Source organism: Salvelinus alpinus, chromosome 20, assembly GCF_045679555.1.
Source record: "Salvelinus alpinus chromosome 20, SLU_Salpinus.1, whole genome shotgun sequence".
NCBI classification, from domain to species: Eukaryota; Metazoa; Chordata; class Actinopteri; order Salmoniformes; family Salmonidae; genus Salvelinus; species Salvelinus alpinus.
Window position 1 is genome coordinate 12,453,221 of NC_092105.1, and position 13,014 is coordinate 12,466,234.

The 13,014-nt window shown below is 39.6% G+C and overlaps 2 protein-coding genes across 3 annotated transcripts in view; both read left to right on the forward strand.

The window, feature by feature from the left end:
* tfpia (tissue factor pathway inhibitor a) overlaps nt 1-5,843 on the forward strand; it is a 54,214-nt gene extending 48,371 nt beyond the window's left edge. For both annotated transcript variants that reach the window (XM_071354542.1, XM_071354541.1), the window contains exons 3-6: nt 1,106-1,282; nt 2,046-2,147; nt 3,172-3,366; nt 3,857-5,843. In XM_071354542.1, the coding sequence (XP_071210643.1) occupies nt 1,106-1,282; nt 2,046-2,147; nt 3,172-3,366; nt 3,857-3,927 (545 nt within the window). In that variant the 3' untranslated portion in view covers nt 3,928-5,843. The remainder of the gene's footprint in view (nt 1-1,105; nt 1,283-2,045; nt 2,148-3,171; nt 3,367-3,856) is intronic.
* Nucleotides 5,844-8,233: 2,390 nt separating this feature from the next.
* LOC139546311 (calcitonin gene-related peptide type 1 receptor-like) overlaps nt 8,234-13,014 on the forward strand; it is a 44,091-nt gene continuing 39,310 nt past the window's right edge. Inside the window, exon 1 of the mRNA XM_071354543.1 lies at nt 8,234-8,505. The gene's annotated coding sequence lies outside the window, so the exon portion shown is untranslated. The remainder of the gene's footprint in view (nt 8,506-13,014) is intronic.

Here is a 13,014-nt window from a genome sequence, read left to right on the forward strand (position 1 = left end):
TATAATTATTCACAACATATTTGGGGATGACAGTTATTAGTTTGTCTCAGACTCTTCTAGAACTCAGAGAGGTTGAGGTATTAGTACAGCTTTAATTTCAGCATCTATATATTCATGACCTCTTCATTTATGGGATGTCTCGCCCGGTAATGGATGGCCACTTAACTGAAATATTTGTATTAATTCAAGAGAAGAAAAAAAAGCTATATCATAGCCATGAAGTGTCAGGATATGAAGTGATTTTTATCTACTGGGGCTTGGCCCTGGTCAAGTCATTTCAGCTGTGGGATGTGTCCTATAGATGGGGCGACATCAAATCAATCACCCCCTAGATGACGTCTACACCAGTCTTAACGTCAGTGAAGAGGCGACTCCGGGATGCTGGCCTTCTAGGCAGAGTTCCTCTGTCCAGTGTCTGTGTTCTTTTGCCCATCTTTTATTTTTATTGGCAGGTCTGAGATATGGCTTTTTCTTTGCAACTCTGCCTAGAAGGCCAGCATCTTCACTGTTGACGTTGAGACTGGTGTTTTGCGGGTACTATTTAATGAAGCTGCCAGTCGAAGACTTGTGAGGCGTCTGTTTCTCAAACTGCCTATCCGTTCATAACTAACTGTGTCAGCAGCCGACCTTCTATCTTCCTCCATGCCTGAGTATGTCTTCTCTCTCTTTCCACCTCCTCCCCCTCTCATCATATTTTCTGTCAGTGTCTCTAGCTCTCCAGAGTGTTAGTGCCACCTCTTTTTCTCTATTATTCACAGTTTGCCTGGAAGTCAATTTACTGGTCCAAGGGTAGATTGCAGTGTAGTGTAGATTGTATTTGACTTAGGGGAACAGGAAGCCTATCTTCCATACTGTACTTTTTTAATCATTTCCTGCTGTCATCTTTTCAAATGACTAAGTAGCTGGTACTCATTTCTCCTCTTTTCAGTATCTCAATAATGTTATCTCTCTCTCTCTCTGCCCTCTCTCTCTCCCTCCATCTGTCTCTAGTTGACAAGAGTCCCTGTCACATGGAGGAGGCTCAATAATGTTCTCCCCTTTTCATTATCTCAATAATGTTATCTCTCTCTCTTCCCTCTCTCCATCTCCCTCCATCTGTCTCTAGTTGACAAGAGTCCCTGTCACCTGGAGGAGGCTCCGGGGCCATGTCGAGGTCTGGTGACTCGCTACTTATTTGACAACCAGAGCCAGGAGTGCAAGCAGTTCTACTATGGAGGCTGCTTCGGCAACGCCAACAACTTCAAGAGTATGAAAGAGTGCTGGGCTAGATGCCAGAACCCAGGTAGTCCAAAAGGGACCAACCAACCATAGGCATTTTCTTACTAGCACTGACTTTGCTGGGAGCTACTTTATTAAGGAAAAATGTACTTTCTATGACTTTCTATAGCTGCCTAATGACTAACATGTAAATGTACTAGGGGAGTATACAGTATTACTTCTCTGATGCCTTAAAAAGTTTGCTGTGTGTTCTAAGATAGTTATACCTCTTTGAAAGCCCAAATACTCACGTGTTTGCTGCAGTGGATCTTGTGAATATTGCACTTACTTGAAAATGATCTTGTTGACTGACCATCAAGTCATGTTACACCTTCATTTTACATATATATATATATTTTTTTTTTTTGCATATTCAATCATTTTAGACACAGGCCCGATTTTAGATTTTTTTTTACAGTCATTGACTGCATTTAAAAAAATTACCAATACATTTTTCTACCGTGACCAAGCAATGTAAGAAACAAAATTGACGATAACTCCAAAATAATTACATTGTCATTGTGTATCAGAATCCTTAATCAATCTTCCTTGGGCTCCAAATAATTTTTCTCTTCATCAACCCTGAGTCCATAAGTGTAATAACTTGTCTATGCTGTATGTTAATATTATAATGCTACTTCCTTGGTAAACAGGTTTTAACAACAGAGTAGTGCACTGTTTGTATTATAGTACATTTCTATTAAATGCTTATTATGGACTTATTATGGAATTTAATTTATTAACTTATTATGGAATTAAACTCTAACCATGCTTTTGTTTCATTGCAGAAAACCCCACTGTGGCCCTTAGATTGGATGTGGCCCCTAAATTGAAGGACACCGTCCCACAACCCCATAGCCAGCCCAGTGTGCAGTCTCTCAAAGTAACTGGTAAGACAACAAGGTTTATGTATTTTGAGTTCATGTTTGTATCCATCTTTATTTATTGAACAAACCCTGTACCCCTGTGGATCTGTCAATGCTGGGAACACCACTGTATTGCTCCAGTCTCTTGGCAGCCCCTCGTGGTGGTGTGATGTCACTCCCTTTAAGTTAACTACAGTATCACAACTACTAATACTGTGAGGCGCTTTGCACATGGGCAGCAGAACTATCACAAACACCAGGCCACAGGAAGCACAGGAATTCAGGAGAGCAGTCGTTTGTCATGTGTAGTATGGCAACTACAATAGCTAGGTAAGAGAGAGACAGTCATTTTACATGCACCATCTCAGAAATAGTTTAGCTGCTGGTAAACACACTACAACGTATAAAGGCAGCATAGTGCCCACAATACCTCCTCCCTTCTCCTCCTTCCATGTGACATTGATTCACTGCTATTAAAATGGGAGTGTACAAGGTATGAGGAGAGTGTTAGTGCTCAGAAACACCAGTGTCTGGTCCAGAGGTCACAACGCAGTACAAAGGGGAGCAGGGAGTCTGGCCATCACTCAGTCACAGACAAGTAGTTGTGATTCATGTTACAGAATTCCACCCAGGTCAGTGAATCCAGTTCAGGAGAGTCTCTGTATACGTGGTTGTCATTCCAGTCAAGTGATATAGGAGATCTTCAGTACTTCCTCAACCAAAGGCTGACATTTTGTTGGTGTTTTTCTCTCCGCAGTTTGACGCTTGAGGTGGTATTGAGGTGGTGAAAATGAAGTTTCCTTTGTTATGGTACATGTACAAAGTAATAGTAGTAGCACTAGGTTCTACTAGTCACTTTAACAGTAGATTTCCATGAACCTCACATCCAGGCTTTTAGAGAAGTGTGTTTTATCAGAACTAAACTGCAGATGTAGCCTAGATACTTACATACTTAGAAAATGTGTCTTTGGAGTCATTGTTGTACACCATGACTTGTGCTGTTAGCACGTCATTTCATCTTACAATTGCTTCTGTGCATTTCTTTCAGACTTCAATCCTCCGGACTTGTGTCTCAGTCCCATTGACAGGGGCACAACATGTGATGGAGAGGAGAGAACTGAGAGGAGATACGTGTACAACCCCAAGACAAAGAGATGTCAGTCGTTGCGCTACAACGGCTGCGGGGGAAACAAGAACAACTTTGTCCACAAGAGACACTGCATGAAGATGTGTTTGAAGCCAGGTAAGATCCACGTTATCTGTTATCTCCAACACCAGCCCTATAGAGCTACCTGGGCTTGCAGGCTTTTGTTCCATCCCCAGCATTAACACACCTGATTCAGAATTTCCACTATACCAGCCAGAATATAGCATGAGCCTAAAGTGGATGTTGAACACATTTCTACCTGCAAATGTGCCTTTAGTTCATTCTTACATGTTCTATGTTTGAGCTGGTTTTGAAAGCAAAAGTCTAAAGTCTAATTAAAAAACTATTGGCATTGTTGATTTTCATAATAACACTCTAAGATTGATCTTTTGGTTAGCTAAACTAGCAAGTCTGTTTGTTTGGTTACCAAGGCAACTAGTGTAGCATTCATTGCATATCTTAACTGTTAATTTACAAAAACACTGTTAATTATATTTATTTGTTTCAAAAAAATGTTTTATTAAAGACATACGGGTACCCTGGAGAAATGTTAAAACATGACTAATTTGTGCTGTTTCATTTTCAGATCAGCGTCACAAAGGGAAGGTCATTCGTATAAAGAAGAAGAACAGCAACATCTTGTTTCGATCTGTCTAAATCAAGGCTTCATATTAAACCCTTCCTACTTCCTATTAAACCCTACTTCCTATTAAACCCTTCCTACTTCCTATTAAACCCTTCCTACTTCCTATTAATATTAAACCCCTCCTACTTCCTATGAAACCCTTCCTACTTCCTATTAAACCCTTCCTACTTCAAATTAATATTAAACCCTTCCTACTTCTTATTAAACCCTTCCTACTTCCTATTAAACCCTTCCTACTTCTTATTAAACCCTTCCTACTTCCTATTAAACCCTTCCTACTTCCTATTAAACCCTTCCTACTTCCTATTAATATTAAACCCTTCCTACTTCCTATTAAACCCTACTTCCTATTAAACCCTTCCTACTTCCTATTAAACCCTTCCTACTTCCTATTAATATTAAACCCTTCCTACTTCCTATTAAACCCTACTTCCTATTAAACCCTTCCTACTTCCTATTAAACCCTTCCTACTTCCTATTAATATTAAACCCCTCCTACTTCCTATGAAACCCTTCCTACTTCCTATTAAACCCTTCCTACTTCAAATTAATATTAAACCCTTCCTACTTCTTATTAAACCCTTCCTACTTCCTATTAAACCCTTCCTACTTCTTATTAAACCCTTCCTACTTCCTATTAAACCCTTCCTACTTCCTATTAAACCCTTCCTACTTCCTATTAAACCCTTCCTACTTCCTATTAAACCCTTCATACTTCCTATTAAACCCTTCCTACTTCCTATTAATATTAAACCCTTCCTACTTCCTATTAAACCCTACTTCCTATTAAACCCTTCCTACTTCCTATTAAACCCTACTTCCTATTAAACCCTTCCTACTTCCTATTAAACCCTTCCTACTTCCTATTAATATTAAACCCCTCCTACTTCCTATGAAACCCTTCCTACTTCCTATTAAACCCTTCCTACTTCAAATTAATATTAAACCCTTCCTACTTCTTATTAAACCCTTCCTACTTCCTATTAAACCCTTCCTACTTCTTATTAAACCCTTCCTACTTCCTATTAAACCCTTCCTACTTCCTATTAAACCCTTCCTACTTCCTATTAATATTAAACCCTTCCTACTTCCTATTAAACCCTACTTCCTATTAAACCCTTCCTACTTCCTATTAAACCCTTCCTACTTCCTATTAATATTAAACCCTTCCTACTTCCTATTAAACCCTACTTCCTATTAAACCCTTCCTACTTCCTATTAAACCCTTCCTACTTCCTATTAATATTAAACCCCTCCTACTTCCTATGAAACCCTTCCTACTTCCTATTAAACCCTTCCTACTTCAAATTAATATTAAACCCTTCCTACTTCTTATTAAACCCTTCCTACTTCCTATTAAACCCTTCCTACTTCTTATTAAACCCTTCCTACTTCCTATTAAACCCTTCCTACTCCCTATTAAACCCTTCCTACTTCCTATTAAACCCTTCCTACTTCCTATTAAACCCTTCATACTTCCTATTAAACCCTTCCTACTTCCTATTAATATTAAACCCTTCCTACTTCCTATTAAACCCTTCCTATTAATATTAAACCCTTCCTACTTCTTATTAAACCCTTCCTACATACACTACTTTTGAATGAGTCTTTATTTATATCATTCTTATTTGACTTTGGTATGTCCTTGTAGTCTTGCAGCAATTGTATAAAAGGCTTGTTTTGGCCTATTGTGTAATGTTGTATTGCTTATTGTAACCTTTTAACCGTTTGTAAGAAGATTTTTTTTAGTAATATCACAATTTTATACATTTTTTTTACTGTCACATACCAAATACCGGTATATAATTGTATTATTTTTTCTTCTTGAGGACACCAGACAAGTTTTTTTTTGTTGACAAATGATGAACATTAATTATCCCAAAAGCACTGCACATGTAATATCATACAATAAAGCACATTATCTGTATCAAGTACTGTACATCATCTATATCAATTACTGTAAATGATCTGTTTCATTATTTTACCCCTTCATGTGAGTAATATCTTGTCATGTTTCTTTTTTCCATGGTCTTTTTTTTTTACCCAGGTGAAAACAACATATCAGCAACCCATTGGAGACTACGTTTAATTTGGCATAGTCATCAACATTGCATTTTTGTGCAGATGTTCATTCTGTTCCAAGTCCCCTTTCATATTGCAGTACAGCAGGCTATTGGAATTGACTCCACTGACAAGTGCATCACTTAGACACAGGGGGGCAGTGTTGTATTATCATGATAGTTCTAACGTTTCCATAATGGCCTTCACTTGAATGATATATGACTCCAAATTGACAAATGACCTATTCGTTTGTTGGGAATTTCTCTGCAATCATAGCCTACATTCATATTTTTTTATAATAATGTAATGACCTCGATAGATTATAAATGAGACTATGTCCAAAACAGTTCTCGAGATGTGACACTATTCTTCCACGAGAAATACCATTTGGTGTAAAACGCTGGTGCTGCTCCAGAATCTACCATAAGTGTTCAATTGGGTTGAGATCTGGTGACTGAGACGGCCATGACATATGGTTTACATCGTTTTCATGCACATCAAACCATTCAGTGAACACTCATGCCCTGTGGATAGGGGCATTGTCATCCTATGGGGGCATAGCCATGGTAGCCAAAATGATGGCCAAAAGTATGGCTTGCCCAGCATTTTTTACACATGAGCCTAAGCATGATGGATGTTAATTGCTTAATTAACTCAGGAACCACACCCGTGTGGAAGCACCCGCTTTCACCATACTTTGTATCCCTCATTTACTCAAGTGTTTAACTGATTTGGACAGTTCAAATCAAACTTTATTTGTCACATGTTTCGAAAACAAGTGTGGACTTTACCGTGAAATGCTTATTTACAAGCCCTTAACCAACAGTGCAGTTCAAGAAAGAGTCAAGAAAATATTGACCAAATAAACTAAAGTAAAAAATAGTTACCTGTATGTCAGTCAGTTGACCTACTTATGATAAAGCCTATGGGATAAACCAAGTCTAATAATGAGATGAACACTCACAGAGCGAGCTTCTTCCATATGAGAAGACATCGAATTGCGGGTATGTTCCTGTCATTTAGAACCAGGCCGAATGTTTACAGCCAATGCATTGGAACAAACTCTGCAGACACAAACCCAAACAAAAGAGCGAGGAGTACCTTGAATAAATAACACACGTGCATGATGATTAACACACGGGACGAGACCCATGATCATCTGCGCAATCCACAAGGGCACGAAAGCCCAAAACACACAGCACCAACGGACAATGTAACAATAAATGGACAGCACCATGGTGAACAAAGGACACATACATACAAATACAATCCGTGGGAATAGTGGCCAGATGTGTGTAATGAAAGTTCCAGAGGAATCGGTGACAAATACACAAGGTACAATTTCAAAATTTGTTTGTGCATCAGCAGTTTCTTGTTATGTCAGTCACTGACAGTCACTCAATTAGCCCATGTCAGCTAACATGTTTTAGATTGGTAAATTAGTCTAGTGGCCAGCTATCTACATTTGTAGTAAACATGGTCGAATTACCGACCTGGCCCGGCCCCCCGTTGAATTTGTTAGTCACTCTCACTCAAATATTGCAATGTATTCGTCGTCTGAAGAAGAGGAATCATCGGACCAAAGCGCAGCGTGGTAAGTGTTCATGCTTGTTTTATTAAAACTGAACATTATAACAAAAATAAACAAGAGAATATCCAAAAAAGTCCTGTAAGGTGAAAACACTAAACAGAAATTAACTACCCACAAAAACCATGTGGGAAAAAGCTACCTAAGTATGGTTCTCAATCAGAGACAAAGATAGACAGCTGCCTCTGATTGAGAACCACACCCGGCCAAACACAAAGAAATACAAAACATAGACAAAAGAACATAGAATGCCCACCCAAATCACACCCTGACCAAACCAAAATAGAGACATACGTGCAGGTCGTGACAGATATATTAAAAACTGCAAACATTTCTCTCCACACTATGGCAAAACGTGTAGAATTGCAGGGCATTAACTGTAAAACTGCAAGATGTTCTCTATGCCACATGGCAAAATGTGTAGAATTGCAGGAAATTAACTCAACATTTTTCTTATATCTGCTGTCAGAGGGGGGGCGGCTAAAATGCTTTGCTGGCAAGGTGGGGTTAACAAAATTTCGCAAAAGACTTGGTCCGGCTCTGACTACATGTGTGGGTAAGGATGTGCGTATACAGATGCGCGAGCCACTGCGCCGCCCCATGATGATTTCAGACGTTTTGTGTGCCCCACCCCTATCAAAGTTTCCCATCCCTGGTCTATATCATGCAATCTGCGTGGTGGGTTGGTGGGTTCTCCTGAAGAGCTGTAGGCTAATTCGTGATGTAACAGGAAGTAGACTAATGTGAATGCCTCCCACAATCTGACAGCGGCTCCAGTCTGACACTTTATTCATTGAGTGTTGAAACCCTTTAGGTTTGGTTCACTACCATTGCTGCGGAGGTTGCATTTGTGAAAATAAAAGCGGTCGCTGGAGTGTTTGGTCGGCTAATGTGACTTTCTAAATCGCGTTGGCATTGGATTGTGAACTATTCGCATCAGGTAAGAACCATTCGAATAGTGTATTAATAATGGGAATATTTACAGATCTGGTTTAGGATTACTATTTTATTTTTCCACTTACGCATCGATTCCAGTATCGATGCATAAGTGATTTGCTTTTCCTTTTCTAAAATCAATAGCCTATACATATCCAATTCAAGCCCATGATAATCGGAAAGAGTCTGTTGCATTTCTGTCTGGTAAATTTAGACCTGAAACATGCTTTTTAAAGCAACCTGGACTGATTTCAGTCTACTGTCGACAGGGATAACAATAGCCTATTTCTTGTAGTCTTCCAAAAAACAATTACGCACCGCAGCAGATAGGTTAGTCATTTGCACTATTTTGCATAACTCCATAGGGAAATTAGAATTGAATACCCCTAATTGGGTCAATAACGAGGCTATATATATATGTACAAACCATGTACAAACCATGTACTATATATACATGGTTAAATAGTACATGGTTTGTACATGTGTACAAATAGTGTGTACTATATATATATATATATATAGCCTCGTTATTGACCCATCATACATGCAACAGACTCTTTCCGATTTAACATGGTTAAATAGTACATGGTTTGTACATGTGTACAAATAGTGTATGATGGGTCAATAACGAGGCTATATATATCCTTGTTATTGACCCATCATACACTATTTGTACACATGTACAAACCATGTACTATTTAACCATGTATATATAGTACATGGTTTGTACATGTGTACAAATAGTGTATGATGACTCCCGTCATCAGCATACAATCATTGGTAATAGCCTATTAATACTTAATCCTTAATTTAGGTTAGTTTTTGACAGCTTTGTTTGATCTATGACATTTGAAAGGGTTTGAAATTATTGGAATATTAAACAAATGCAAGGTAGCCTATAAGTACGTTTGCACTGCAACATGCTACGTAACATGTTTATAAGGAAGACAACACCTGCAATATTACATTTGTATTAACTCTCAGCCCCCATTCATGATGCGTTTTTTACAACCTTATATAACCTTTCCAAACTTTAGGCTACAGTGGAACCTAAGTGTTAGGCTACCCCCATTTACATTTTAGCGCACAATGTGGTGGGTAGGTAACCTATAAATCATAAATTATCATGATGAACATGTTAATGCAAAACGAAAAGGATTTCCTGGGCATTCTACAAGTTTATATGTCATATTGCTGTTTGACAATGAGTTGACTGGAGAGTGTAAAGAATGAGAATTATTGTATCTTGTAATATCATGAACTGTCTTCAGAAGCAAGGGAAATATTTTTTTTTCACAGAACCGATACGTTTGAAAGCATAACTATACTAATAAAAACATTAATACAAAAAAACATGAAAGAATAAGAACTGTGCCTTTTTACATTGCGCGGCACAACCAGTTGAACTGATCGCTACTGACAGCATTGTAGTGTAAATTTGCCCGCTCTCCTCAGTCATGTGGTATACCCCAACACTGATGTTTGGCAACAGTGCAATCTCAAGTTGTTGTTGAATCATCTGCATGGTTATGTAAGCCACAGATTGGACATGATGAAATGTTTTGGGGCAGCTAGAGGGAAGAACATGATGAATATGATGATGATGCTCACATTTGGCAGATCTTGCTGTGATACGATGAGGAAGGCAGAGATATTACTCCATCAAGGAGAGGAAAGAGTACACATGAACGAACTCAGAACTGTAGAACATTCAAGGCCATCAGGGCCGTTTAGACTTTTTTTAAACCTTTCCAGATGCATTTTGCTGACACCATATTTGTCCTCTGCCTCTTTAACCCGTCCATAGATTGCACCCTTTTAACTCACATTCTCACGAGTAAAATTACTTATTAAACATCCACAATAACCCACCGCCATGAAAAAAATATGACATGAAGCAAAAAATGTATTGCTTGGCTCAGCATTTATAAAATCAATCATGATTTGTATGTGTTCGAGGAAAAGATGCCGCTTCACTTTGTGGCCTGGAGATATAGGACAGCCAGAGAGTGTTTTTCGGACTGATGAATACCCCATGAGAAGCAGGCGTGTCTAATAAGTCTACAAGGATTTGCACTCAAAATCTTCAATGGCCAAGTGTTCACAGTAAATATATTAGCTCATATAGTGAAAGGAACCCAAGTACATTTTTGTGTGAGGAGTCTTTGTGTTGAACTGTAAAGCATTGGATTTGGATTCCTCCCCAGAGCAGTCCTGTGGAGTGGGTATTGAAGGCTGACTCCAAATGGCATATTAAATGTTAAAGGTACCTCCGTGACTTGGTGATATTGCCTCGAGAAGCTCAGTCATCTACACGGCACAGAGTATGCCTAGGCCGAGGCGTCCAGAAGAGTCAACAAGGAGAACTGTTGACGATGGAAAATGTGTCTGTTTCTCACTCTGGTCTATCTACAGAACGGACACTATTTTTGATCAGTTAATCTCAGATTTTATCGTCTTACCTAGAGATTCACATTACATGTTGATAGCCGTTCTTGTCTATTAATGTTCTGTATTATGTAATGATTCATGTTTTTTTTGTGGACCCCAGGAAGAGTAGCTGCTGCTTTCGCAACAGCTAATGGGGATCCTAGTAAAATACAAAATACCATACATGTGAATATGAACACACTGCTCACACCATTATGACAAAGTGTGCAAACCGTCCACAACATGGGGCGAATAAACAAAACAAAATACCCTTCTTCCAAGACAAATATGATGGATTATACCAAGAGCTACCTTCAAATCTGTTATTGTTCAAAGTTTGGTCTGCAAATGGATCTCTCAACGAATTGAGAGCCAATTCTCAACATGACTCTCCCCTTACTTTTCCGATATCTGAACATTATCTTAGCCGACAGCTGCCACACAGTCTAAGACAGCCTGCTCTCACCCAAGAAGGTGTATCCAGGTTATCTCCCTCTCCCCAGGGAGCAGATAGATTATGCTTTTTTATTTTATTTTACCGTTATTTTACCAGGTAAGTTGACTGAGAACACGTTCTCATTTACAGCAACAACCTGGGGAATAGTTAGGGGGAGGAGGGTATGCTGCTCAGCCATCTCCCATGTTTTGAAGTCGGGGCGGACAAACACAAATCCATTGTGACGCTTTTATCATGCTGGAGGCCCCTGCTTGTCTCTCTCCCTCTCTCCCTCTCTCTGTCTCTCTCTCTCTTTCTCCCCCCCCTCTCTCTATCTCTCTCCCTCTCTCCCTCTGTCTGTTTCTCTCTCACACACACACACTATTTCTCTCTCCCCTCTTGTTGGTCTCTCTCTCTCACCAGACCTTCTGAGAGCTGGCTAATAGCACCACCATCTCATATCCTGTCTCATTCAAGTGCATCAGGGCCATTATTGAATTTCCCTGTCTAAACACAACCTCGACACACATCATATCTTTACCTCTCTCCCTGGGCCTCGGCTACCACATTACACTCAAATGCATTGATGCTGATATGCGTCACTCTACTCAAACCTCCCTCTAGTCCCTGTATTTAATTCAGAGTCAAATCTCAATGATGTTAAAAAGACCCCCCCCCCCCCCCACACACACACACACACCCCCACACGTATTACAGAAGATTCTTTCAGTTAATGACTTGAGCAAGGCACTTAATTAACCCTAATTGCTCCAGGGTCGCTGTTGATAATGGCAGACCCTGGCCGTGACTCCATTCTCCGAGGGTGTCTCAGGGGAATGCAAAAAAAACAAAAACATTTCCAATTCACACATGCATTTTAATACACACTTGTACATGTGTGGAATAAGGCAAACATAAGCACCCACCAAATTATTATCAATATGTCGTTGATTATAACTATGTATGTTCCACTGACAGCCCTGTCATGTTGACTGGACGGAGCGTGTTTTATTGCAGCAGTCAGGCCTTTGGACAGCGTCTTCTATGCTTGTGTGTGAGTCCTAGGCTAAAGTCTCTCTGAGATGATGTGCTTTCTGAAGGATGAGGACAGCGGCCGTTTCCAGGCGTGTTCCGTGTTGATGCGTGCTAAACAAACTACCGTTGGCTGACACGACCCTCCTGATTTAGAGGCTGGGGCTAATGCCCCATGAATAAAGAGGAGGTGGCTTCTGATAGGGCACAGTTGGTATGTATCTTCCCCATCCAGTGGAGTTATTATGTATCTTCCCCATCCAGTGGTGTTAGTATGTATCTACTCCATCCTGTGGTGTTATTATGTATCTTCCCCATCCAGTGGAGTTATTATGTATCTACTCCATCCAGTGGTGTTAGTATGTATCTACTCCATCCAGTGGGGTTATTATGTATCTACTCCATCCAGTGGTGTTAGTATGTATCTACTCCATCCAGTGGTGTTAGTATGTATCTACTCCATCCTGTGGTGTTAGTATGTATCTACTCCATCCAGTCGAGTTATTATGTATCTACTCCATCCAGTGGTGTTATTATGTATCTACTCCATCCAGTGGATTTAGTTTGTATCTACTCCATCATGTGGTGTTAGTATGTATCTACTCCATCCAGTGG